A 27426-nucleotide genomic window follows, 5' to 3' on the forward strand; every position below is an offset into this window, starting at 1 on the left:
TAACATCCACATAAAGCTGCTGGGAGCTGTCATCAGGTGCGTGTCACCAATATGCAGATGGCACCCAGCTCTACCTCTCTGTTCCACCCTGCTTGATTACAAAACGGGGTGCTTCAAAGTTGGAATCAGACTTCATAATTATAATTGGGCTACATTTTATTGCATTTTCAAGGTGGTATCTGCATGAATAAATTGTGCCAATAGTGGTTTCCCCTCTTCAAATATAGTGGGCATTATGGTTTAAATGCCTATATTTTTAGGAAGCTGGACAACTCAGGATGGCGTGAACATCCCAAAAGACAATGGCTGCACTGAACAGTTATGCTACCACAAGCACTTTTGGCTCAGCAACGGAACTTCCCTTCCCTCTCCTTTCCCCCGAATCCCCAGTTTGTCCCCCAAATCTGCTTTGGAGTGCTTGGGGAAACCCCTGAACATATTTAAGGGCCGCATGAGGGTACAAAAGGAGAGGCAAGTTCCAATGCACAGCAAAAAGTGATTGTAATAGGGGAGCTGGTGAGTTGGAAACTGCCTATTACTTCCTATTAGACTTAGATCTAGGGTTGATCAAACCCTGGCTTAAGTCTAGGGGTCTAACCATCTTGCCTGGAACATGAGAACATAAGAAATGCAAATAAATAAACAAGCCATTCTGAAGAACGGCCAGGTGATTTCCAGTGCTCTACTGCATGGTGGATGTATCCACTGTGAACAGACAAAGAAGGGGGGGGGAAGCAAGAAAAATACATCTCCATTGATAGGGAGGAAATCAATCACATACTACTTCATCAGACTATGCATGATTACCACATTTGAGTTGGACAGATATAACATTTAACATTAAGCATATTGCAACTGCGATTTTCTGTCATTGTGTCACCCAAAGAAATGATTTTCTGTCGTTGTATCTGCTCGTTCTTTTGGCATCAATGGTAGCAGGCCCTACCAGTTCCTAGGCTGCCTTTCTTGATGGATGGGTCATTGGCCTCATACAGCAGGCTTTTCTAAACCACTTAATATTTTAAAAATCTCTAAGCTGTGTACAAGGACGTGGGTGGCGCTGTGGGTTAAACCACAGAGCCTAGGGCTTGTCGATCAGAAGGTCGGCGGTTTGAATCCCCACGACGGGGTGAGCGCCCGTTGCTTGGTCCCAGCCCCTGCCAACCTAGCAGTTCAAAAGCACATCAAAGTGCAAGTAGATAAATAGGTACTGCTACAGCAGGAAGGTAAAGGGCGTTTCTGTGCGCTGCTCTGGTTTGCCAGAAGCGGCTTTGTCATGCTGGCCACATGACCTGGAAGCTGTACGTCGGCTCCCTCAGCCAATAACGTGAGATGAGCGCCTCAACCCCAGAGTCGGTCACGACTGGACCTAATGATCAGGGGTCCCTTTACCTTAAAGCTGTGTACAATATAAAAACATTATCCATTAAAACAAAAAGGTAAAGGTAAAGGACCCTGGGTGGTTAAGTATAGTCGAAGGCGACTATGGGGTGTGGCGCTCATCTCGCTTTCAGGCCAAGGGAGCTGGCGTTTGTCCACAGACAGCTTTCTGGGTCAAGTGGCCAGCATGACTAAACTGCTTCTGGCAGAACAGAATACCATAACGGAAACCCGAGCGCACGTAAACACCATTAACCCCCCCCCCCCGCTGCAGCAGTACCTATTTATCTACTTGCACTGGTATGCTTCTGAACTGCTAGGTTGGTAGAAGCTGGGCCAGAGCAATGGTAGCTCACCTCATCATGCAGATTCGAACTGCCAACCTTCCGATTGGCCAGTCCAAGAGGCTCAGTAGTTTAGACCATAGCCCCACTCTAAATACACCCTAAAGCCAATAAAAAAGATATCAAAGCTAATAAAACAGGAATCCACACACATATATCAAGGTCCAATCTTATGGATCAGGGAAAGCCTTGTTGATTTGGTGACTTGATCTACTTGCTCCTCTGCAATTTCAGTTCTATCACGGTTACCCAGAAGCAGGGAGCCATCTAAGTGGTTCAGTAGCAAACATAACATGGATGAGGATTCTGTAATTCCACATTTTATAACAGTAAAAAATGATTTTGGATTTACAGGTGAAAATACTGAATAGGAGGCGACAAAAATACTTACAATGCGAACGAGCCAGCATAAGGTACAAGTAGATGTTGAATAATGAGTGTTATAATGATAAGGTGGAGTCTGGTCATCTTCCCATGTCTCATAGCGCTCTGCATAAAAGACTGCTCTCTTTGGATTCAAAGCACCGATGGGCTGCAAAGAGAATACATATATATCACTATATATCACTATATGAACAGCTGGAGAATGCTCTGGAAATCTATATCACACTTTTAGTTTGCATCCTTTAATAAGGATTCACCATATATGACATTCAGCAGCCCAAATATTGATAATTCATATTGCCATTTGTTCAGATTGCTTGAGAAGGACTGGGAATTTTATTTCATAGGCTTGAGTCTGCAAAAGTTCAAGACCATTCAAACGGGGCGGGGGAGGGGGGTAGTTTCCCAGTTAATTTAACAATATACATATTCTGGAAATATATATCTAAACCTACATTTCATATGCTTTCAAACCAAAGTAACATTACTCTTGTCATTCACCATAATGACACAGCTAATGAAATGTGACTTCTGTTCAGGCAGCGTACTTTGTAATGCACATTTCATGATGAAAAGATTTTACACAGAAGGCCTTGTGGTGTTTGGTGATCTTAAGCAGAAATTCTTGAATATGTACACAGTATGAAAAGACAGCAGCCACTTCCAAAGACGGGCAATTTTCACATAAAGAAACGTTCTCAAGAGGGGAAGTGGGCAGTGAACAACCCCCCCCCCTTTATTTGCCTATTTGTGCTAAACAGGAAGGGCCCAGTTCTAATTCTTATATAGTGATATACTATATAAGACAGTGGAAGATTCCCTCCATCCCAAGGTCAATTCAAGTTACCTAACTTCTCTCTGTCTCTCTCTCTCTCCCCCCCCTCTCTTTGCTTCTCTCACAAATCCTCGTTTTCTCCCAAAGGGAACAACGAAATACGCAACTCTACTCACATGCTTTTGCTTTTCCTTTGCTAGAGTCATCTTACCACTTTAGCAGTTTGAGTGTCATAGGAGGCGGCTCTTAATAACAAGCTAAGAAACTAAGTGGGAAGTGATGGATCTAACCTGCCCCTGGCACATTCAGAGTCCTGCCAGCTGCTCATCTCCTTTTCTGCACATGGACCTGCCTCTTTGCTCTCAGACAAGGAGATTCCTAGGATCCAGTGGTCCCTCAGTTGGCTTTCCCTGGAACCTAGGATTCCTCCCTAACTTAGTAGTCAAATGAATACAAATAAATATATATATATATATATTTCAAAGGACCTATAATACATCTCAGGTACACTACAAGTGCACACCTCCAGAGCATTACAAATTGCAGGCCCAGGCGTCGTGCACCTCTATGAAGTGCCAGAGCTACTAATGCAGGTGCACCCTAGCCAATCACTGCCATCAGAGCCATCTTACCCATTAGGGTTAGTGGTGCCCTGCACCACGGCGCCCGCCCATCAGCGGGAGTCCAAGACTGACCGGGAACAGCTGCGAGGGCATGCTGGGTGGCAGCGGCTCTTCCTACGGCCAGCCGTGCTCGCTCGCTTCCTGCCTGGGAGAGGAGGCAGCAGCAGTGGCGGCGGCGCACAAAGCTATGCAGCGCTCTTCTTCCTCCTGCCCGCCCCACAACGGTAGCATGACTGCTGAGGAAGCCTGCGTGGCAAGTGAGCCTCAAGCTGCCCAGCATAGGGGGTGGGGAAAGGGAGGGGCACAGAGAACGTTGCCCCCGCCCCTTCTGCACCACAGCGCCAGATATGCTTAAGATGGGCCTGACTGCCATAGCTATTGGACTTGGATAAGGCCTGATGCCAGCTGGCTGGGAGAGCAGCTTGGGATCCAGCAGAGCCTAGGCCAGCTCCACCCATCCTGTCCTCGTGAAGTCCCATTTGGGGGATCTTCTGCTGTGCTCTGCTGGCAGGAATACCACAAGAGCACCGAAGGAGAAGGTCTGAGTCACTTGGGAAGCTGAACTGGCAGAAACAAGCTGAGGGGTTCCTCCACTCAGGCCAAACCCCATTCCCAGCCCAGCAGTAGCATTTCATAATCAAAATATAAGACAATAGCCATTATACTTTGGTATATACTGCATATATTTTTTCATCTTTTATCATTTTTACACAATAATTGCTTTCTCATATTTTAAATATGTGTACCACCTCTTCTTACTTAATATGTTTAGCTCAGAACCATAAATGTGTTTTATAGTGCAAACTCCATGTTGGGATGCATGGTGACTTATTCATGCCTTAAGTGCATAGTAGCAATGTGTGTATATCCCCCAACCTAAATCAAGGTGAATACTACAAAAATAGAGAAATAAAACATTGACAATAGAGAATGAATCAAATGTTTATTTCTTTAATTCCAGATTCTTTTGAGGTAGGTATCTGTTACACACACACACACACACACACACACACACACACACCCCTATATATATATATATATATATATATATATATATATATATATATACACACACACACACACACACACACACACACACACACACACTCAAAAGAATGCCTACCATTTTACCATTTTATAGGGGTTCTACCTTGTGGATAATTATAGCTTAAGTCAATGTTGTACAAAGATTTTGGCGTCTTTAAACATTTTGATTGCTTAATACTTTGCTTTGTCAAGGGTATGCTAACAGCTTTCTCATGTGTGTAAAATATTTTAGTAATCCCTCAGGATCTAGCTTATCTGATGCAGATTGCACTGCAAGACCTCACAAAACATTCATGAAAGGAAAGCATGACCCATTTCTTAATCTTTTCCAGGCATCTTCCCAACTACTGGAACAACAATAAAATAAATATTTACATTTTTTTATTTTACTCAGGTTTCATAGGCTGCTCAACCTTTTCGGTCTTTTATAGTTCAGTATGGCGTATGGTAAAGGCAGGTCAGAATTATTTGGGTTGTTTGCAAAGAATGCCTTCAGTAAAAATATTTGCTTAAATAATTATTTAGTGCAGAAACAATACAGTAAATTGGCCTTCCTATTGATAAGACAAGGTGTAAGATAGGTATGAACTGGTGTGATAAGATTTTGCAGTTTTTGCCATAGTTGCCAGAAGAGCTGCTGAAGTTGGAATATGGTTGGAAAGAACAAACTAACATTTTATTTAAGTATGTTTGTGATTAGTCTTAACAGGAAAGGAATGCTGTCTAGTGATCACAGCAGGGATCGGAATCATGAGAGGAGAGGTTCACTCCTGGCTTTGATGGCACATAGCCCTGTACCAAAAAAAAAAAAAAAAAAAATACTAGCATGTTTCCCTCTGTTTCATGACCTCTACAAAAAGATACAAGTTCTGGGTATGAACTTGTTTTCACTGCTGCTTTTAACCGCTGCCTTTTATTGCTATAGGCCTCAGTCCAGTGTTTCCCAAAGTACTTCCCCCATGGACCATTTGAAAATTGCCAAGGGTCTCGGCAGACCGCTTTTTCTGCATACTGTAGCAATTGTAATGTGCTATGCTAGATGCTGTATAATTTTATTCTATTTTATTTTGCTTCTTTATTTTGCATTCCACAGAATTTATGTTGCATTCCACAGAATTCATACTGTAATACAACGAAATATGATGGAAGAATTAAAGGAAGCAATAAAAATACAGTTTTTAAAAAATTTTATGACTATTCAATGCAATGGATGTGCCATTTCCCAACTTCAACCTCTAATCTACAGACACACTGCGGACCACCTAAATGAAGCTTGTGGACCACTGGTGGTCCACAGACCACAGTCTGGGAACCCTGCTTTGGCTGGTTTTATTGTACTGGGAAATTGCCCTGGGATACATTTTGGCTAGAAATGTTCTAAATAATTTTTTTTTAAATGAACACATAAAGTAATGATAGCTTTAAATATTTATAGACAAGTATTGTGAAACCTAATGTCAAGTCAGAAATGTAGGGAATGAGACCCAATACCCTCATTGAAGTACTTCAAAGATGGAAGTTAGATTTAGAACTATTGTGGATTGTTATTTATTATTAATTATTATCATTACCTGCACTTCACCAGCAGGTGCCAGGGCACATTACAACAATCAATCAATCAATCAATCACAGGAATAGGAGAAGAGTGGTTGTCCCTTGTCCCCACTGTTGTTTATTATGACACTGGAAATATTGCTTCAGAATTGAGAAACAGGGAAATTAAAGGTATTGGGGTGGGACGTAGCATCTATAACAGGCATAGGCAAACTCAGCACTCCAGATGTTTTGGGACTACAACTCCCACCATCCCTAGCTAACAGGACCAGTGGTCAGGGATGATGGGAGTTATAGTCCCAAAACATCTGGAGGGCTGAGTTTGCCTATGCCTGGTCTATAAATTAAGGGCATTTGCTGATGATGTGGTGCTGATATTAGAACAACCTTTGGAGAGTGTTCCCAAAGCCTTAGAATAAATTAAAAGGTTTGGAGAAGTGGTGGGTTTCAAAATAGATTCAGATAAAACCAAAATGTTGGTTAAAAATATGGATGAGCAGTCAATTTTTTTTTAAAAAAAGAAAGGATGTCTGGTTTAAAAATAGGCAAAAAGGTTAAGTATTGGGGAATGTGACTGACAGTAAGAAATCTTAACCTATATGAAAATAATTATATTAAATTGTGGAAAGAGGTTAAGAAAGAGTCGGATATATGGGGGAGAATGAAACTCTCCCTGTTAGGTAGAATCTCAGCCATCAAAATGAATTTACTGCCTAGCATGCTGTTTTTATTCCAATCAATTCCAATTGTAAACAATGTAAGTCTCCTCCACAAGGTTTAAAGCATTGTCCACTGAAAAGGTAGTGTTTCTTTCCACCCCCTAAAAATGTGCCTGGAAATATTCATTCAGGACTTGATTATTCACCATAGGCAAAGTATTTCTAAAACATAATGCTAGACTAAGAGAGTGTTACTTCTAACAAATTATGGGTTCTAGGCATTGTAGAGTCATTTTGTAATTTATGTACCGTCATTTTGTAATTTATGTACCATACTGCAATTAACAATGATTGCTGAAACTAGAGCTGTCAGCTGCTTCCCCCACCCCGAAAAATCTTCCTACTGATATGACAGCAGAAGATTGCTGTTATTTACTTCCTGACATGCCATTTGCCCAGACTCTTTAGTCTTTACAGAGAAATACAGAAAACACTGCATAGATGTACATTTTGACCATTTTGCTGGCCAATTTATTGTAGGATCAGTTGATCCCACTGCATAGTTCCTCAAAGTCAGCATTCTGCTACCAACAGGGCAAGTGGATGCCTAAAGGCACTCATTGGGAAGGCAAGGAGACTGCCTTCATAGAATCTTATAGAGTTGGAAGGGAGCCAAGGGTCATCTAGTCCAATCCCCTGCAACCTTCTGCTGTTGAATGTTTCCAGCATCTTGTATTTAGATAAATACTGCTTCTGTACACCTGTAATTTCCTTTCGTAGCATCTCTGTTTGGGGACTGCCACTTGCTTGATTACTTTCAGAATGGAATCTCATGCAAATAGGGTAGCAGGAGATTTCCTTACTTTAGAATCAGCAACTTAACATTTTCACATCTAGCTCATATCTTTTGTCACTGAAATACGGTCCAAAGGAATCACCATTAGACACACACACACACACACACACACACACACACACACACACACAAGCTTAGACAGAATTTCTGCTTAGTTCCCAATTAAGAACAAAAACTCATTTAAAATAAAAGGCTTCAGCATCACTATAGCCAGTCTGTTGCCTGATCAAAAACATTTGCTTGTATTAAGAACTGCTTGCTTGGAAAAACTCACACTTCCATGCATTCAGCTGTGTTATTACATTTATAAACCTTAAGGCGGTATCACTTCCTTCTCTTTAAAGCAGCACAGTAATTTAAGAAAGTGGTTATGCTTATCTTCTGCCAGTCAAGCACTTTGTGCATTAACAAAATATAATTTTTCCCTTCGGCAGATGGGCGTGTGTGATGTACTTCACATATGTCAATATTAGTAGTCCTCCCCAGTAGGTGATGGAGCTACTTTATTTAGCAGGGTGCATGACTGGAAGTAAAAGGGGGGGGGAACCATTTACACTTTAATGAGTAGCGACAATGCAGCATGTCAAAGTCATGTACTCATTGCACTTTAGGAATCAGCATTATACAATTTTGCACAGGAAAACCACATTAAAGTACCACTCTTTTTTAAAGGAAATCTAGCATACCATAAAGGTTGCAAAAATACTCCTTGTATGAATGCCTAGCGGCATTTTGTACAGGAAGGTCCAATCAAAGTGAAAAGAAGCAGATCACCTGATGGTTTGTTAGTGCAGAGATAATATATGTATCTATGACAGTCTCTTTCATTAGCTTTTCAACTTGTCAAACAATAGATGCAACCTTTGACCTCGTGTATGTCTTGAAGAAAGCTTGAGAAGCCTGAAATATCTCACTGATAGAACACCTTGATCGATATTTTGGATAACTTTTTAAACTTTCAATTAAAATACATAATTAAATATGAAGGAAGGAACTATGACAAATGCTGCATTGTAATGAAAATGCAGTGCAGTAATTGTTCACTAAAACACTGTTGGTTAAAGTGGGCAATTGGATATATTGAACAAAAAACAGAAGCCATGTGCTGCTGCTGTGCTTTTTAGCCCAAACAGAGAGGTAAAATTGACAACTAGTAGTCAAAATGCACATTCCTCTTTATACAAAACTAGAATCCCTTGCACTTAAGAGTACACATAACTAAACATCTCTGTTCAGTTCAATGGAGCTTTACTCCCAGATAAGTGTATATAGGATTGCAGCCTGTTTTGAAGTGTCTGTTTTAAAATATGCTTTAAATTAAGCTGCAGCCATTTAACAAATAATTGCCAATTAATTCAGTACTAGCAATAGTCTATTGAAGTATATTAGTCTAGATCCAAAGAACCGGATCCCAAGGGTACTTCAAATTTTTGTCTCTTGAATTGCAGTCCTTCATGCTACATTGTCACCAACCGGGACGTTCCGAGGCGGGGGGGGGGGAACAGTCCACCCCGGGTGCCATTCCAAAGGAGGGGTGACAAAATGCCGACCCCCAATTGGCGGCACCTCCTGGGGTGCATGCAACACCCTCTGTGGACGACGCACCATACCCCCTGGGATGCACGCCATGCCCCCTCGGATGCGTGCCTCTCTTGGTACTGGAGCAGGTTGCTCAGGGATCCCCTGCCCCTCCCACAGCTCCTAGCCCTGTAGGAGTAGGAGGGATTTCCATTCCAATTTTGGTGGGGGACTGAAGCCTTTTTCCATTCTTGCAGTGAGCATCTGGCTCCCTACACACAGCTACGCATACAGCTATCTTGGATCCAACTAGACTTTGAGATTGGGTGTGGTAAGTAAAATTCCAATGGTGCACCCAGCCACAAGTAATTTTCTGGAAGATGACCAATAATATGATAATAACTTCTGCATTTGTATAGTATTGTTTAATTCCCAAAGTACAACACATAGCATCACATCATAAACTAGGCCAAAATCATTATAGCACTAAGGACTGAGGCCTAAATCAAATGAGTGCATGGCTAAAATGAGGTTTGAATTGGGGATTTTCTGGTGCACAACTCGTATTTATAGCCATACATCTTCACCAGCTCCATTTTAAACGCAACGCAAGAGTTGCAATGCATTTAGGCATGCTTTAAGCCTATTGAAATTCATGCGCATAAATGGACTTTGATTATGTTTGCAGTATTTTAAGAATGGTTATCACTAGAACAGAAACCTTCATAGATCTATATTGGAATGACAACTACATCTCTTGGCACTTTTACATGTGCTTCTCCTTGCATGTGCTCTGTGCCATGTAATGGCATTTACACATCTCTGATAGGTGCATATTTGCGACAGTTTCTTCCAGCCAGCAGTTTGCTAGATATTGGACAGGACTTTAGCAGCAGCAGCACAAATCACTCTGGGTACCTTTAAAATTGGCTGAAGCTGATGTCATCAGTACTAGTATCATGACTTGAGACATTTTAATAGAATCAGCCTGTTCTATTGCAGTGAGGAGAGTTTATCTTGACAGAGATATACATATATTTGTAAATTAAGGTTACCAGATGCCCCCGTTTCCTGGGGACAGTCCCCAGATTTACAAATCAGTCCCCTGACAAAATCCATCCCCATCAACTGAAGTTGAAGTGTGTCCCCGGATTCATTGGGGGGAAAAATCTCGTAACCTTAATGTAAATGTATATGGGTGTGGGGTTTTTTCTTGGTGTGTGTGATACACACAAACACGCATTCTCTCTCACTCTCACTCTTTCTGCCATAAACTAACAAGATAGGAAATTAAATTCTAACCTAAGATCACAGTGCAAATGAAACAATACAAATCATAAGCATAGTACAATCCTATTGTACTACTGTAATTTATTTCGGTGATAATTAGTTCCTAGTTAAATGTACACAGGAGAGAAGCCTAAACATAGCAGCAACACACCAACAAAATTCAAAGCTGCAGAGGAAGGGAAATGAACATTTTCTGAAACTTTTTAAAAGCATAAATTGAGCAGGCGTGTTGGATCTTGAGCTGGTGAGAGAATACAGTAGCACAGAGTGATCCTCAAAAAGCCTTGTTCCTGGCAGACTACAATCCCATAGCAGATAGTGATGGCACCTGATTTTTAACGCCATAATGAAATTAAGTCTCAGATGGGAAAGATATATTAAACTTCATTCAAAAATTATTAAAACAGGAAACTTTATCTGCCTTCTATATGATAGACTATTTGGTACGGTATATGTGCTGCAGATGTAGCAACCATAACTTCATTTACAACATGTCTTAGGTTATTTTTTCAAAAAGGATATTAATTTAAGCAAATCAATGCTTTACATGTACAAGAAGCAACTACCAAAATGCAGAACTGTACGGGATCTTTCAGTGAACTCAGGTTCTTTCAAACAGCAATAACTCTTTAGGAAATACAGGGAGTTAAATGTTCCGGTGGACCACATTCCTCCAAAGAACAACACATTACACTAAGTATTCTTGGACACCTGCATAAATGCCAATTCAGTGAGTCAAAGCTGACTCATACATTACCAAACTTTCTATTTCCTCTTACACCTATCCACTTTTACTTGGTTTCCATCCAATTTTCAGGTTTGGCAAGTCTCATTAGCTTATGAAAACTTATGAAACCATAATCAGAAATACAGTTAGGGAACCAGATTAATTTATCTGTTTTAGTAAGAAGGATTTTATTTCCCTCTATCCCTACCTCAGGTTATGAATTAATTTCTATTTGTTTTTGTGTGGTCTGGGAAAGCACATGAAAAGTGTGCTTCTCTACACAGTTGGGTCTAATGAAAAAAATCCTTATGGATCCTTTATAACTTTTTCACATTGAACTTAATGCAACTGTGATAGTTCAGTTGGCAGAAATCTCAGGGTCATAGGTTGAAGCCCAACATTGGGAGAAAGATTTCCGTGTTGTAGGGATTGGCCTAGATGACTTAATGATCCCACCCAACTCTTCAAGTCTATGATTCTTTGAATATTCACACTAAGTGATTACTGATATGAGCAATTTTGCTTAATGATAGTGTGTCTTGTGTTGATGACACTGTTGTCATCATTTAAAAGGTACAAAAAGAATATGCTTTCCCAAAATCTATGTTTGGTTCCCCTCAGCCCAATGTTTTAAAACAATTGATTAAACTCAAGTGCAGCCATTAAAACTTGCTGAAAATATTGCTCTACAGACTGAAATCCACCACTGGACACCAATATCCTTGCCTTGTCTTTGGGAATCTTGCATAGGTTTCCCTAAGCAATTACAAACAGGTGTACTGGGTTTTGGGGCACCATCTTCTTTAAAAACATACATGTGAGGAGGCAGCATGCTCCCTGAAATGATGTGTGGCTTTCATTGTGGACCTAAAGAATAGAGATCCTGCCACAGATCCTTTTATGCTGCCATCCATTTGTCCTGGGAGACCATGGAGGAGTGTGCCTTTGGGCGCGAAGTCGAACCGTTGGAGAATTACAATGTATGCTGTGACTGTGGAGATACAGGAGAGGCATGTCCCCTTACATAGTAACAAGTAATGTTACTTTTCCTCCAAGAAGGGTGCTTTTCCCTTTCATAAAAATAATTCCGACAAACAAGTAGTTGAAACATACCTTTGAAAGATCTCTGAAGTTTCCTGGCAAGGTTAGATCCAACTCCTCTGATTCATAATTTGTTAATACCCATGGAAATACAGGGTATTGGTTTAGATCATTATATGTACGTCCTGAAAATGGTGGGGGGAAACGTGGAAGATAAGGAATGGTTAATAAAGAGGACAACTGAACAACTGATAAAAAACAGAATACACCAATCAAAGATTTTTCTTCACATCTGTGTAATATCACATTCTGAATTTTACCTATTTTGAGAAAAATAGCTACACAAAACAATGGGTCAGTGTGTCTTTCTGCTAACCAAAAGGTTGGTGGTTCAAGCCCACCTAGGGACGGCTGTGGGCAGGATTCCTGCATTGCAGGGGGTTGGACTAGATGACCCTCAGAGTCCCTTCTAACTCTACAATTCCATGATTCTATGAAAATTATAGCATAAGCAGGCTACCATTTATATCCAAGTTCTTTTCATATAGAATAAACATGTGTTGGGGGGTATACATGTGTAAACTTTCTCTCCTCAATCAGGAATCCTGACCCTGGGGTTGTGCAAAGAAGGAACCTACACACAAACAAATTGTATACATGTAAGCTCGGTCCAAAAGATCCAATGGGCACATGGAGATCAGAATGAGGCCACTCTGTCCTCCCTCAACAGCCATTCACTTTACCCTGTTTGTTCACATGCAAAGGACTTGAATGCAAATCTCAGATACAACACCCTAAGACTTGTGAGCATCTCAAAGCTTAAGGCAGTTCACAATGCTTGTTTTGCAGCCTGTCATGTATATTAGACACACACACACACACACACACACACACACACCCTTTTCTCAATCCTAGGGAGGCATAAAATCAGACCTTTTCTTTGCAAGGTAAGCTTAACAAATTGCAGGTTATACAACCTTGCATTCTTTAGCAACACCTCACACATTTAGGCAATGCAAACGTTTTAGCACTCTTGATATGATGTAGTTCAGATGTGTCGGCTGGATCAACCTGCAATAAACTTTGCCATCAGAAGAAACAGTTGGAGAGCCCATGTTCAGGACCACCATACAGACAATGGAATCTGCACAGATTACTTTGTGTGTGCATCTGTTGGGGGAAAGGAACTTGCTTCCCTCACCCCGTGAGACATCAGGTATCGCAGTTACCTGCTGCACAGCACTGAGCCAACCAGGAGAGACTTAAAAAAGAATTTGTTTTTTCTCATGCAGTCCTTAGTTGTTTGTACATAAGACTTTTCATAGATTTATTCCTTATCCAAATAATGAATTGCAGAAATGCAAGCCTCTATTGGTGTATGTTTTACCTTTACTGAAGGAGTAGATTTTCCTTCAACTAGGCTTATAGAGATTAATGTTAAAGGCTGAATATTAAATATTGCAAGCCTATGACACTAATCTACTTGAACAATAAAAACTGAGGCACAGAAAATGAGATCTCAGAAATACCGGAATATGTTTCTTCATTAAAAATAACTTTTTAATTAAACCATCCAATTTAATGTTTTTATATGGCACTTCAGTTTTGAAGGTAAAGTGATGTAGAGACAGCTGACAAAGAAATTATAACTGCAATTCCTTGGTGAAAATGTTAATGACAGCAAAATATTGTTTAATTAGATGATTGCAGCATCTGGATTAACACTCTTTAAAAGCGATGTTCCTGTGCTTGTCTACTTCTTCACACTTTACAGACATTTTGTCATCTCTAGGTCATTAGGAAAGAATTTTTAATGGTTTTTCTAGATGCAAGCAGTTCAAGTTACATCTAATTAGATGACAATAATAAGCCCAACACATGCAGCAGCTAAATATATACATAATTAACCAGTGAGGGCTTGTACATCACAGAGTAAAAAAGTGGAAAATGCTAAATGGAGAGGGAAGAAGTAGGGCTGAATTCGTTACCTGAATATGTCAATTTTCTACTAACATGTTAAAAATACTTTCCATCCGAAATAAAGAGAATATTGCTCACCCTTTTTAGTGTATGATTTTCAGCTAACGATATGTGTGAATATTCATTTTTACTAATTAGAGCTTTAACATTTTATATGGTTTAGTTAAGAAATACTTTCCACTTCTTACAGAATATCCTTTACAACCAAGTCTGCATGCTCTTCTTCCTCATTCAGTATTTTCTTTTGTGACATATGAGTTAAAAACAGATGCAAGTATTGCAGTGAGACATAATTCTGGCTGCTAGACTGAACCACCTGACTCTTCCATCTTTTCCAGTGGAAGGATCTTTTATTAATATTATAGTAATTAAAGTGGTTGGACAGTGTTCTCGAAGCTACCAACATGAGTCTGACCAAACTGCGGGAGGCAGTGGAAGACAGGGGTGCCTGGCGTGCTCTGGTCCATGGGGTCATGACTAAACAACAACAACAACAATTAAAGTGAGAGTGTAGTGTTTGCAGTTCTGTTCTTTTTGATTGTTTATTACATAAAGCCTCTTTCATTTTCTAGTGAGAAAAGTGGCGCTGAATCAGTAAAAGTAGTGATTTCTTCTTCTCCTCTCTATAAATCAGGGGATTCCCAGAGTCAGAATTTTATAAATAATTCTGACTCTGCTCAATTCTCAGAATTCCCAGTCAGGAAGTCTTACGTCTACAAAATGAAGACAAAAGCCAGGGGCAGGCAGAGTATAAAACTTAGACTGACTGATAAGTAGCAGTGCCATGTTTACCTTTGGAAAAAGAAAACCACACAGTGCTGTAAACATGATGAAATATGTCCAGTGACAAGAGGGGCAGAGAAGAGGTGAAGACCTTGGGAGCAGAACGAAGTGGAAAGAAAGCAACTGGGTATGCTTGTCAAAAGAAGAGCTCTTTTGACTGCAAACTACAGATACAGTTATGGAAGCAATGAGATGTTCACCTTATTTTTAGTAGCTTCCTTGCTGGTTTATTATTATTATTATTTTATTATTGAATAGATTTTGTAGTTCTTTGATTGATTTAGAGCATTATTTTAAAATGGATGAGATTAGTATATGAGGAACGTCTGCAAATCCATTAAGATTAACTAGAGTGCAATCCTATTCTTATTTATGCAGAAGCAAGCCCACAATGGGGCTTACTCCCAGTTAAATATGTATAGGATTGCAGCCTAAGTCCCTCTAAACTCAGTGGGACTTACTTCTGAGTAGACATATACAGGATTACATTGTAAATCTCCTAAAGCTCTAATCTGTAAATGTATTATTATATTCTTATTCTGCTTTGTGAACAGATTAAGAAAGACTCATGTAGTGAATCTCATTTATGCATCAATAACTTCTATTGAGCTCACTGAATACAGATTTAGATCTAGTCCCTAACCATTATTACCATCCATGACAGGTATACTTACTCCTTTATCATCAAAACTTTATTTGATGAGGAGTGTAACTGCATCAAGCAAGGTGCTTATCTCCCTCAAACAAATGGATAGGCAAGAGGAAGGAAGAAGGACTAGCAAGCAGTGAATGTAACACATTTTTAAATGTATCCACAGAAAAAACCACTTCCGCATCTCACGGAGGTGGTGTTGTGGGCTTGGCCCGACCAAACTCTCACGATGGGGGCTGAGAGCTCAGCCCCCTCGCGAGGTGGGAGTTCCCGCCTCCATCATACCTGGGCTGACCAATAGGGTCGGCCGAGAGGCGGGGCTTCAATTCTTTTAATCAAGCCAGAGGCGGGAACTCAGCCTCTTCATCCCCGGCTCCCAGCCCGATCGGATCACCCACCCACCCGCCCTTTAGGCTAGGCAGGTTAGGCCGACGCTGCTATGGACTTCGGTTGGTCGAATTGGTTGGCCGGGGGGCCTAGTAGGACTTTTTCCACTTGGACTAGCCAAACTGGTTCTTTCGCCTACCTCATAGCAATTTGTCACAACTTGGTTTGGCGGTTAGGCATGGGAAATTTGCATAAAAGAAGGGGGGCAGGTTATGATATCGTCTGCCCAGAAATTGGAGAATTAATCCCGTTAAAGGGGTTCCGGGGCGGTAGCTTTATCCTGAGCCTGCGGAGGTCAGGGCCTTACGGCACACACCCCCAACGGTGGCCACAGGAGGTGTCCCAGTAGATGTACATCACTGGGCTCCTTTCTGGTGGTTAATTTCTCCCAGACTGTAACACACGGGTTACAGTCGGATATAGCCGGTTAGGTTCCAATGCCTAAGCCAATACCGCTCAACATCCGAAACCAATAAAGTTGTGGCCTTTTCACCCACTTAAAATCAATTCACTGTGTCTTGTGTCTTATTTCCTGGGGAGGGAGAGACATTGCCACACAATCCAGAATCCATGAGACGCTAGTTAGCTTAATGTGTACAGGTAAACTGGTGGAAAGCATGAAGGAAAATATCCATCATATAGAAAAACAAGTCTTGCTTAAGATGAAACAACATGGTTTCTGCATATACAAGTCCCATCTTTCTCTGTTTAGAGTTCTTTGAGAATGCTAAGCATGTGGATAGGAGTGTATACTAGAGATGGATGGTTTAGCCTATTTCATGTGTTTATTCATAAATTTGTTCAGTCCAATTTCTGCATTAAATAACTGTATGAAAATTCATATATACATACATATTTTGTCTCAATGCACATATTTCCAAATGTATTTGATCCTAAAATACATACTTTTAAAATTGATGACGGTTTGTGTCTTCATTCAAAAACTGTATCATTAAATTTAGAGGTGTAAAATCTGAAGAATTACATTCTGATCTGTATATAATTCTAAGAGGTGCAAATTAGGTTAGTTCACTTAAATATACAAACCAAGTAAAATTATCCTCCATCCCTAATGTTTACTTGGATTCTCAAAAAGCTTTCAACAAAGTCCCTCTCCAAGGCACTTAAGTAAATGTAGCAGTCATGGGATAAAAGGGCAGGTCTTCTTAGACATCAGTAATTGGTTAAAGAACAGTAAGCAAAGATTTAAGAAGCAATGGACAATTCTCACAGTGAAGAGATGTAGGAAGAAGTGTGGTCCCCCAAGGACCAGCGTTTTTAAACTTGTTTGTAAGTGGCATAGAGGAGGAGGTGCCAACCTTTTTGGGCCCATGGGCCCATTTGCAAACCAGATAAACTATTATGCCCACCACAATCTATTATATTGGCTACAATAGAATGCATCTTTAAAGCTTATTTTCAGCAGGGGGGAGGGGACTGTTCACCAGGAAACAGCCCCTGTCCTAGAGCTAGGATGAGCAAGAGGGCAATTCGGTGTAAGTGTAAATTGATGCACAATGGTGCAAAAAATCCTAATTTCACATATATACACTGATGGATTCTGATGGTGATTGGTCAGGAAAAGATTATGAACAGCTCAATGAAAACATTGACTTTGTGTATGACAACTGTGGAAATGGCAAATTCCATAATAGGTGTGAATTAAGAAAGAGATTGAAAACTTGCTAATATCACAATATCTGTATAAAAATATTTAACGCAACATATTTGGAGTACTGTGAACAATTTTGTTGCCAGAAATCAGAAAGGATATACAGAACTGAAAATGGCAACCAATTCTGATGAGAGGAATGAAGCAACTCCTTTATGCAGAAACTGCTGGGGGGTTTTAGTTTGGGGGGGGGGACCAGACAAGAAAGGAGTTAAAATTATGCATGATGTGCAGAAAGCGAATAGAGAGACTATTGATTGGGTAATCCAATGTGTGATTCTGGAGAGAAAAAGTAAGTACTTCTTCACACAGAACTTAATAAATATATTAAATTTGCTATGGCAACTTAGATGGTTTTAAAGGGGTACTGGACAAATTCATGGAGGATAAAGTCTTCAATGGCTACTAGCAACAATAGCCATATACTACCTCCAGGGCTGGAGTCACTATGCCTCTGAATGCCAGTTGCTGGGAAGCAAAAATGGGAGAGGGCTATTGTCTTAAGCTCTTCAGCTTATGTGCTTCCAACAGACACATGGTTGGTCACTGGGAACAGAAGGCTGGATGAGATGGGTCTCTGGTCTACTCCAAAAGGGCTCTTCTTACGCCTTTATGGCTAAGGCAACACAGTGGGTTCAATGAAAGATGGCCCAAGATGTCTCTGTTCATTTATTTAGGCAAGGGAAAACTTGAAAATGAAATGGTTGCTGCTAAGTGAGTTCTTACATCTCAAAGCAGGTGGAAAGGATAGGAAAAAATATAGAAATATCTTCATAAAGGGAAATCTACATAATACTAGGCTACCAAATAGGATTGCTATCAGGATTCTTGAGCTAATTTATGTGAATTTTTTGAGCACTCTAAGTGCTATATAAGTGCTAGATATTATCATTAAAGTATTTATAGCATACTAGCTTAAGAAAGTTAATGTAATTGCATAATGATCCACTATTATGGTAGGTTATTCTAACATCTAAAATTCATTAAATGGGATTTATGACTCTACATAGTACTGAATTATTACTGTAATAAATCCCATGCTACAGACTAACAAATTAATCATACTGAGTCATTTTCAAAGTGAAATGTATCTGGTCTGCATGGTTTTGCCTGGCCCAAGTCTAAGCATGATTTACTAACCAAATATTTCTAGAATATGATACAAAATAAATACCAACATGTTTTTACTCTGTGTGTGTGTGTGTGTGTGTGTGTGTGTGTGTGTGTGTGTATTCCTATGGCTCCTACCTAAGGCTCAATGGACATTCAGCTGAATTTCATTCCACCTGAGAAAATTTACCTGTGGTAAGATTTGTATTAATTTTTGGATGCTGTGATGTTGTATAAAGGTAAAAAAGGTAAAGGGACCCCTGACCATTAGGTCCAGTCGTGACCGACTCTGGGGTTGCGCGCTCATCTCGCATTATTGGCCGAGGGAGCCGGCGTATAGCTTCCAGGTCATGTGGCCAGCATGACAAAGCCGCTTCTGGCAAACCAGAGCAGCACATGGAAACACCGTTTACCTTCCCGCTGTAGCGGTCCCTATTTATCTACTTGCATTTTGACGTGCTTTCGAACTGCTAGGTTGGCAGGAGCTGGGACCAAGCAACGGGAGCTCACCCCGTCACAGGGATTCGAACCGCCGACCTTCTGATCGGCAAGTCCTAGGCTCAGTGATTTAACCACAGCGCCACCTGGGTCCCTGGGCCACCTGGTGATGTTGTATATTAACAGTAAATCCTTGTATATCATTTTATGTTGTATATTAACAGTAAATCCTTGTATATCATTTTATATTTCAAGCCGGCATTAATTAGTTTCAAGTACTAGTGAAATGCACCTCTCATTAAGTCATGTAGAAAGGTCTTGAATCGTGGGCCTAATTTTAAAGATCAGTTCTCATGCATTCCAGTTCAAGGTGCTAAAAAAGGGAAGATGCTGCAATTTAATCATAACACCACCCAGGTGACATCTGTACTAGGCAGGATACTACTGTTATTTTGCTGCCTAGTTGCTGTTGCTAAGAATGACGAAGTAGCGAAATTACATTTTCCCATTATTATTTCCAGACACACACTGGCAATGGTTTGTTGACTCTAATAAAGCTTCAGACAAAGCTGTCAGCAGAGGAAATGGCAGAAGGAGAGCAAAGAACAACCACCACCACAATAAATAAATTTGAAGTCTGGGTGATAGGTTGTGCATTTTTCGATAAAATTTAATGTGAGTTTTTTCAGAATCTATCATACAGCCACAGCTAAATTCCAGATAGATAAGTGTGTTCTATCAAGTCACAGTGCTCAAGAAGTTGACAAACATAAACATATTATGAAGGATTAAAGAGACAGAAGACTTACCTGCTATAGTATTGAGAAACATCAAATACTCAAAGTTTGAAATCTCCCTTCGTTGCCAACGCTGAGTCATATTGGAAGATTTATATAGTTGACGGGGAGTGGCCAGAGAAATTCGTCTAGGAATTAAATTTAAAGAACACATTCTAATAGTTGTTTCAATCTTTCCAGCTTATTAGCATTTTATAACTCAGAATTATGTATTCTTTTTCACACTGTTGTTGAAAAAGACTATCTAATTGTTATTAGAACATATAGAATACATGCTAACAGGAACACTAGATGTAAACACTGGGTTCACAATCCAATGCAATATAATTATAGTAGTACTTTCATGAATCTCTTAAAATTTAATTGAACTCGTATGAGAGTAGCTGTGCAGAACTGCAATCAGATAATGGACTGGATGAGAGCCAACAAACTGAAGCTCAATCCAGGTAAGACTGAGGCACTGTTAGTGGCTGGTTCCCTACACTGGATTGATAGTTTACCTGCTTTTGATGGGGTTATACTCCATTTGAAGGGGTGGGTATGTGGTTTGGGGGATACTTCTTGATCCATTGCTGTCGCATGGGGCTCAGGTGGCCTCAGTGGTACAGAATGCCTTCCATCAGCTGTACCCTTATCTGGACAAGGATAGCCTGTGCCCTCTGTGCACTGGTAACTCTAGGCTAGATTATTGCAATATGCTATATCAAGATGGTTCAGAAACGAGTTGGTGCAGAATTTGGCAGCCAGGTAGCTCACAGGGGCAAGACGGTTTGAGCATATTTCACCAATCCTGGCCCAACTGCACTGGCTGGCAATTAGTTTCCGGACCCAATTCAAAGTGCTGGTTTAGAACATTAAAGCATTAAATGGCTCAGGATCACAATACTGTACTTCAAAAACAGCCTTTCTCCATATGAACTTACTTGGATCATCGTCTGAGGCCCTTCTTTGTGCACCTCCTTTAAGAGAGGTCTGGATTGTGACAACACGAGAATAGGCCTTTTCTGTGCTGACTACCTATTTGTGTAATGCTCTCTGCAGGGAAGCTTGTCTGGCACCTTCATATATTTAGGCGCCAGGAGAAAACATTTCTCTTTAACCAGGCCTTTGGCTGTATGGCCTTTAGATTGTTTTTTTTGGGGGGGGGTGTTTACTGGTTTTTATTTTTCTTGTTCTTGTTTTTATTATGTATTTTGTGTTCTCATTTTCTATTTTTATATTGTGATCTGCCCTGTGATCTTCGGATGAAGGGTGAATAGTAGTAGTAGTTCCTGCTTAAAAACTCACTTGCGCCATGAATTCACTCAGTGGTCTTAAGCAAGCCCCTCTCTTTCAGCTTTATTGGTCTCATCTGCTGGATGGGGGGATCATGTTAACTAACCTTATAGAATTGTTATAGGTAAAGGTAAAGGGACCCCTGACCATTAGGTCCAGTCGCGGACAACTCTGGGGTTGTGATGCTCATCTTGCTTTATTGGCCGAGGGAGCTGGCGTACAGCTTCTGGGTCATGTGGCCAGCATGACTAAGCCACTTCTGGTGAACTAGAGCAATGCATGGAAACGCCGTTTACCTTCCCGCCAGAGCGGTACCTGTTTATCTACTTGCACTTTGACATGCTTTCGAACTGTTAGGTGGGCAGGAGCTGGAACTGAGCAACAGGAGCTCACTCCGTTGCGGGGATTCGAACCGCCAACCTTCTGATCGGCAAGCCCTAGGCTCAGTGGTTTAACCCACAGCGCCACCCATGTTCCTTAGAGAATTGTTATAACGGCTGTTATATATTTGGTGTAAAAGAACTACACCCCCAGAAATCATAGATGCAGTATAATTAACTTTGTATGATACAGAATGGTGGAGTAGAAAAATTTGTTCCACTCGCATTTTGGAAATGTTGGAATATTTTATTTCACTCACAGTATTAGTACAATCTACTTATTTTTAGGCATTACTTGGATCCTTTAAGGGCTTTTATTTTTGGATGCTGCCTTCTGATTTGACAGAATATGATGCAAAACAAATCTCTTCTGATAGCTTCCTAGTGGTAAGATAGCTGAAGAAATTCATGGAGTGTGAATTACTGTGGCAGAGTTAAATAAATTATGCACAGTAAATTGGTTCCATGCCCTTATGTTTCAAATAACGTAGGAAGGACACACTACTGTGGTGTTTTCTAAATCTGCCCAGCTTTGATCAAGTCACATTACCTTTTGGATATACTACCGCAAATGTGTATATGGAAATGTTACTTTTGTTTATTGGAAAACAGCAACATCTTAACAGACCAAGGAAGCAATACAGTATTCCCTAAGCATTTGTGTGTCAGCATGACTAGTAAGCATTTCTGTAGGAGATGGGAGAGCATTGCTTGGTGAACTGTGTCCTATGAGGCTGGGGGTTAACAAAACCTTCTAAATAACCAGCATCCCTGCCATTGTGAGCATCTTTATCATGTTTATGACATTTTAAACATAAGTAAAATCCTTACATACATTTTCTGTGCTGTTAACATTAAACACCAGTGAACAGGCATCCCTACATAAAAATCTAATTTCTACACAAAGTCTACACAAGTCTCTGACTTGCAACATTTTAAAAATCAAAACAGTAAAAGATCCACAGACTTCCCAGCAATTTAAACAATAATTTTCCTGTAAGTGGAACAGACTAAAATACAATGATGGTGAAGGTGGAATTTTATAATTATACTTTTATAAAAGAATGTATATTATAAGTAATTTAGGCTGCAATTGTAAACATACTTTCCTGTGAGTCGCCAATGAAGTCAGCGGGATGGAATAAACATTTATAGAATTGCACTGTTAAAAACTAATCAGTTAATTCCATCTTGATGATGATTCCAGAACACCTGGCAGTAACCTGCTTAACAATTATGATTCCTGTCTGAACAGGAAGTGATCTGAGAGTGAATGGACATGACACCCACAAATGATTTTACTTGAAAGTAATGCAATGTTTCCGTGACTATGATCACTGACGCATGATAGATGCTCCACATAATCGAGCTTTCATGCATTATCATCACATGGCAATCTTGTGCGAATCTACTCTGAAGTTAACACAAAAGAAAACAGGAAATAAGATATATCATGATACCTAGCTTGTGGCAAGCCATAGCTGGTTCCTACTCCAACACGAGGTAAACTGTACACAACTTTTTTGACTGTTGCTTGGTCAGGAAAATTGAACATTACGGAAGCTGTTGGACAACCAGAATTGAGATGTTAGGAACTGATCAATGTGCAAACAGACGTTTCTCATGATATCTCACAAAAAAATTACATTTATTTATAAGTACAAAAGTATTTTTATACAGCCCACTCACATACAATATCAAGGTGCTGCAATAAATAAAATATAATAAAATGATGCAAAATAGTCACAAGAATGACTTGCTCATAATCATAATCATAAGCAACTGAATAGGTCTGTTGGCATAGAGTCTTCAAGAGACGTCTAAAGATTAACAGTGACACCTGGTGTTATTCAAATAAATAAATAAATAAATAATGCATATTTTAATGCATCTATATGATAATGTATACTGTATTTATTTATTAGACTATTTTTAGTCCAGCTAAAAATCTCAGGGTGCAAGTAATATTTTACACATAGTATAAAATAACAGTTACACTGTTGTACTTAAGATCACAACCAATCAGCAAATCTCATCAAACAGGGAGGCCCAATATCAACTACAGTTTGCATGACCCAAAGGTCTGCATAAACAGGCAGCTCTTAACTTAGTGACAAAAGAAGACCACTGATGGTGTCAGCTGAATCTCTGAGGGGAGAGTGTTATGCAGCTGGGACTCCACAGCCATGAAGCCATCTCTTTCATCCCCATATTGATATATAGTTACCAAAGAAGGGAGGTAAGAAAAGGTCATTGGCTGTAACTTTATCCTTCTATGAAACCAAGGCACTTTAAAGGACCCTTCTCAGATTCCTACATAGAAAGGTAGGCAGATCTACACTGTGGATCAAGGTCCTATCTTGCAGAAAACCATACTCCGGAAGAAAGGTGCACATTCACCTGTTCAGTCCTGTAGCACATTGAACAGAATGCTCATTGGTTACTTTTAAAATTCACCAGAACTGCTGTTTTTTCACGACCAATTACACTGCTTTAATATTGCAGTAATTAACACTGCTTTTTTACATCTAAAATACATTCTTGGATCCTTTGAAAAGTGACACTTGTTTTACATAATTTCTTATTTGGGTGTAAAAGTTAATTCCTGAAGTGTTATTTCCTGGTATACATATACACCACCCATTCTATAACACAATGGACAGACAATTTTCTCCTTCTCTGATTTATAACTAATAGTCTCCATATTTTGAACTCAATTGTGGGGGAACACAGTATCAGCTTCGTATTACACAAGAACATTCCAGTAACACTCTTAGCTGTTTAAGATTTGTTATATTTTGAAGTCTAATAATTTTAAAGCATTATGTTGTTGTTTAAATAATATACAGTGGTACCTCGGTTTATGAACACAATTGGTTCCGGAAGTCTGTTCATAAACTGAAGCGAACTTTCCCATTGAAAGTAATGGAAAGTGGATTAATCCGTTCCAGATGGGTCTGTGGAGTACTTAAACTGAAGCGTTCATAAACTGAAGCATGGGTGTAATTGGTTCCGGAAGTCTGTTCATAAACTGAAGCGTTCATAAACTGAAGTGAACTTTCCCATTGAAAGTAATGGAAAATGAATTAATCCGTTCCAGATGGGTCCGCGGCGTTCATAAACCGAAAATTCATAAACCGAGGTGTTCATAAACCGAGGTTCCACTGTAGTGTGAGGGCATAAGAAGGGCCTGCTGGATCAGGCCAATGGACCATCTAGTCTAGCATCCTGTTCTCACAGTGGTCAATTATACACCTAGGGGAAACCCAAAAGCCATTACCTGAGAGAAACAGAACTCAACTCGCAAGTCTCAGTATCTGGTATTCAGGGGCATACTGCCTCTGACAGCAGAGTAGAACATAGTAGTTGTTCTACTCATAGCTGTTGATAAAACATATCAGGTGGTATATCAGAGACATATCAGGTAGGATCCGAATTTCACCTTCTATGGATGGAAAAGCTCCTTCCCATAGCCAATATTTGCTAACAAATAAAAACAAAATTACTTTGATAACCTGAAGTCAATCACATTTGTTGTTAATATTTTGTTCATGAACTTCACCAAATATATTATCTAAAAACTGAGTAAAATTCAGAATATGAACCATTCCACTACAGCAGCTGGGGCTCAGTGAAGCCTCCTCTTTCCTACTGTCCCATGCATTGGCTATCTACTCATAGGCATATATGGATCATTACTTCTGCCTGGAAACAAAAAGTGAGAAACTAAATATCACTTCTGGATGCACATTTTCAGATCTGGTAGGTTTTGTTAGTTTTTCAACAGATGTATCAATACTTTAATCAAAATATGCAGTGAACATACTTCTGTTTGCCATGAACACCTCCAAGGCTGTATTCTGAAGAAGGTAACGTCTTGAGAAAACAGCTCGAATTTCGCTGAACATCCATTTTCCATGAAGGCCTTCTGTATAAGCAAGAACCTACAAAAGAAAAAGAACACTTTTTGACTTGTGATTTTGGTGCTACGAACTTTACCAACTAAACATCTAATAAGTAGATCATGCAAGGCCTTTGTCTGTCAGATTAAGGAGATTTTTAGCATCAGATGTCTTCTTCTGTGTACATAATTACACAGTGATCAAGCCATCTTACAATATACCTTGATAGACATTTAGTTTTCTTTGATATATGATACTAAATACCATAAACCTTTATGCAAAACGTGAGGTAATCTACAACAATAAACCCTCGATTTATACCAGTTTCTGTATAGGGTATTTTTGTTTTGTTTTGTTAATGCTAAGCATTCAATGTCCTAGAAGAAATTGGAGACATCAGTGGATTTAAGATGCTAAAAATGTATATCTAGGTTCATATGATGTTCTGTATGTCACAGAAGCTGCAGCCAGGTGCCCTTAAATGTTCCCCTGGTTGCTACACATAAACACCAAAATTTGGAGTTATGCTAGAAGTGGACCTTTTTAAACATGTAATGTTGTCCACACAAGTTAATGAAACATATTTAAAATCTGTGGAGAAATAAACTAGAAGTATTATTAATAAAGAAACCTTAGAATACAAACAATGAAAAATCCTGATAATACAAACAGGGACATAGATTCTCTCTCTCTCTCTCTGAAACTGTGTGAAAAACCTATTTTTCTGTCATAAAGGGAAACATTCACATGAAAGGAAAACAAGTAGGTTGAATGTGACAGTATGCATAAATATACATGGGCAAACCATATTCATTTGTTTAAGTCATGGAAACAATATATATTTATGTTTCTTTATGCACGGGAAAAGGTTTAGCTTGGAGGTAAAATTATATCATAACATAGCAGCTCAGGATCTGATCGCCTTACTTGCGGTCTGGGCGAAATTCCCCATAGGTCAGATTTATAGGGACTCTTGCTTTTGTTTTCTGCTCTCTCCAGCATGCTACGGCAGTATTCATCCCATCTTCATATAGTCATATTTGGAGAAGATATTGTAGGTCACCAAGTTCAAATTTCTGCTTGATGCAAGAAATCTAGCCTTTGGTTGAATAACAAAGGAGAGCCTATTTCTCCCCATGCAAATTAATTGCATAGTTAAACTCATCTTACTACTCTGGGGCCTTCACATCTTTGAAGAAGTCCTTGGTCTTCTCCAGGCTAAACATATCCAGTTCCTTTAACCTTTCCTCATTGGGCTCCCCCCTGTTAAGCCTACGCTAAAATGGATAGCCTCATGCAGTCTCTGCAGAATAATAATAATAATAATAATAATAATAATAATAATAATAATAATAATATATTTATACCCCGCCCATCTGGCTGGGTTTCCCCAGCCACTCTGGGCGACTTCCAACAGAAAAATACAATACAATAATCTACTAAACATTAAAAGCCTCCCTAAACAGGGCTGCCTTCAGATGTCTTCTAAAAATCTGGTAGTTATTTTTCTCTTTGACATCTGATGGGAGGGTGTTCCACAGGGCAGGCGCCACTACTGAGAAGACTCCCAAGAAAACACTCCTACTGGTACAATGATCAAGTACATAATCTGGGAGTGTTCCTTGATTCAACCAAGTCACTGGATGCCCAAGTAGCCTCAGTGGCAAGGAGCGTCTTTTTCCAGCCAAGGTTTTACAAGTCATGCCCAGGCTGAAACCCATGGAGAAGGCTGCTGCTTAATTTGAGCGCAAATAGCGCCTTCATTTTAGTGGTCATTTTTATTGTACCACTATTGCTGTTGGAATATAATTTTAATCTCCAGAATGCTGCCACAAGAGGGCAGAACAAACTT

At 39.8% G+C, this 27426-nt stretch overlaps 1 protein-coding gene across 4 annotated transcripts in view; it reads right to left on the reverse strand.

Annotated features, from left to right (window-relative positions):
- NBEA (neurobeachin) overlaps nt 1–27426 on the reverse strand; it is a 365422-nt gene that overhangs the window by 74365 nt on the left and 263631 nt on the right. For all 4 annotated transcript variants that reach the window (XM_088668226.1, XM_060273786.2, XM_088668227.1 and 1 more), the window contains 5 exons: nt 25499–25616; nt 23133–23235; nt 20030–20145; nt 12271–12383; nt 2116–2256 (listed from right to left, as the gene is read on the reverse strand). In XM_088668226.1, coding sequence (XP_088524352.1) covers nt 2116–2256; nt 12271–12383; nt 20030–20145; nt 23133–23235; nt 25499–25616 — 591 coding nt within the window. The remainder of the gene's footprint in view (nt 1–2115; nt 2257–12270; nt 12384–20029; nt 20146–23132; nt 23236–25498; nt 25617–27426) is intronic.

This window comes from Zootoca vivipara, chromosome 4 (assembly GCF_965207765.1).
Source record: "Zootoca vivipara chromosome 4, rZooViv2.hap1.1, whole genome shotgun sequence".
NCBI classification, from domain to species: Eukaryota; Metazoa; Chordata; class Lepidosauria; order Squamata; family Lacertidae; genus Zootoca; species Zootoca vivipara.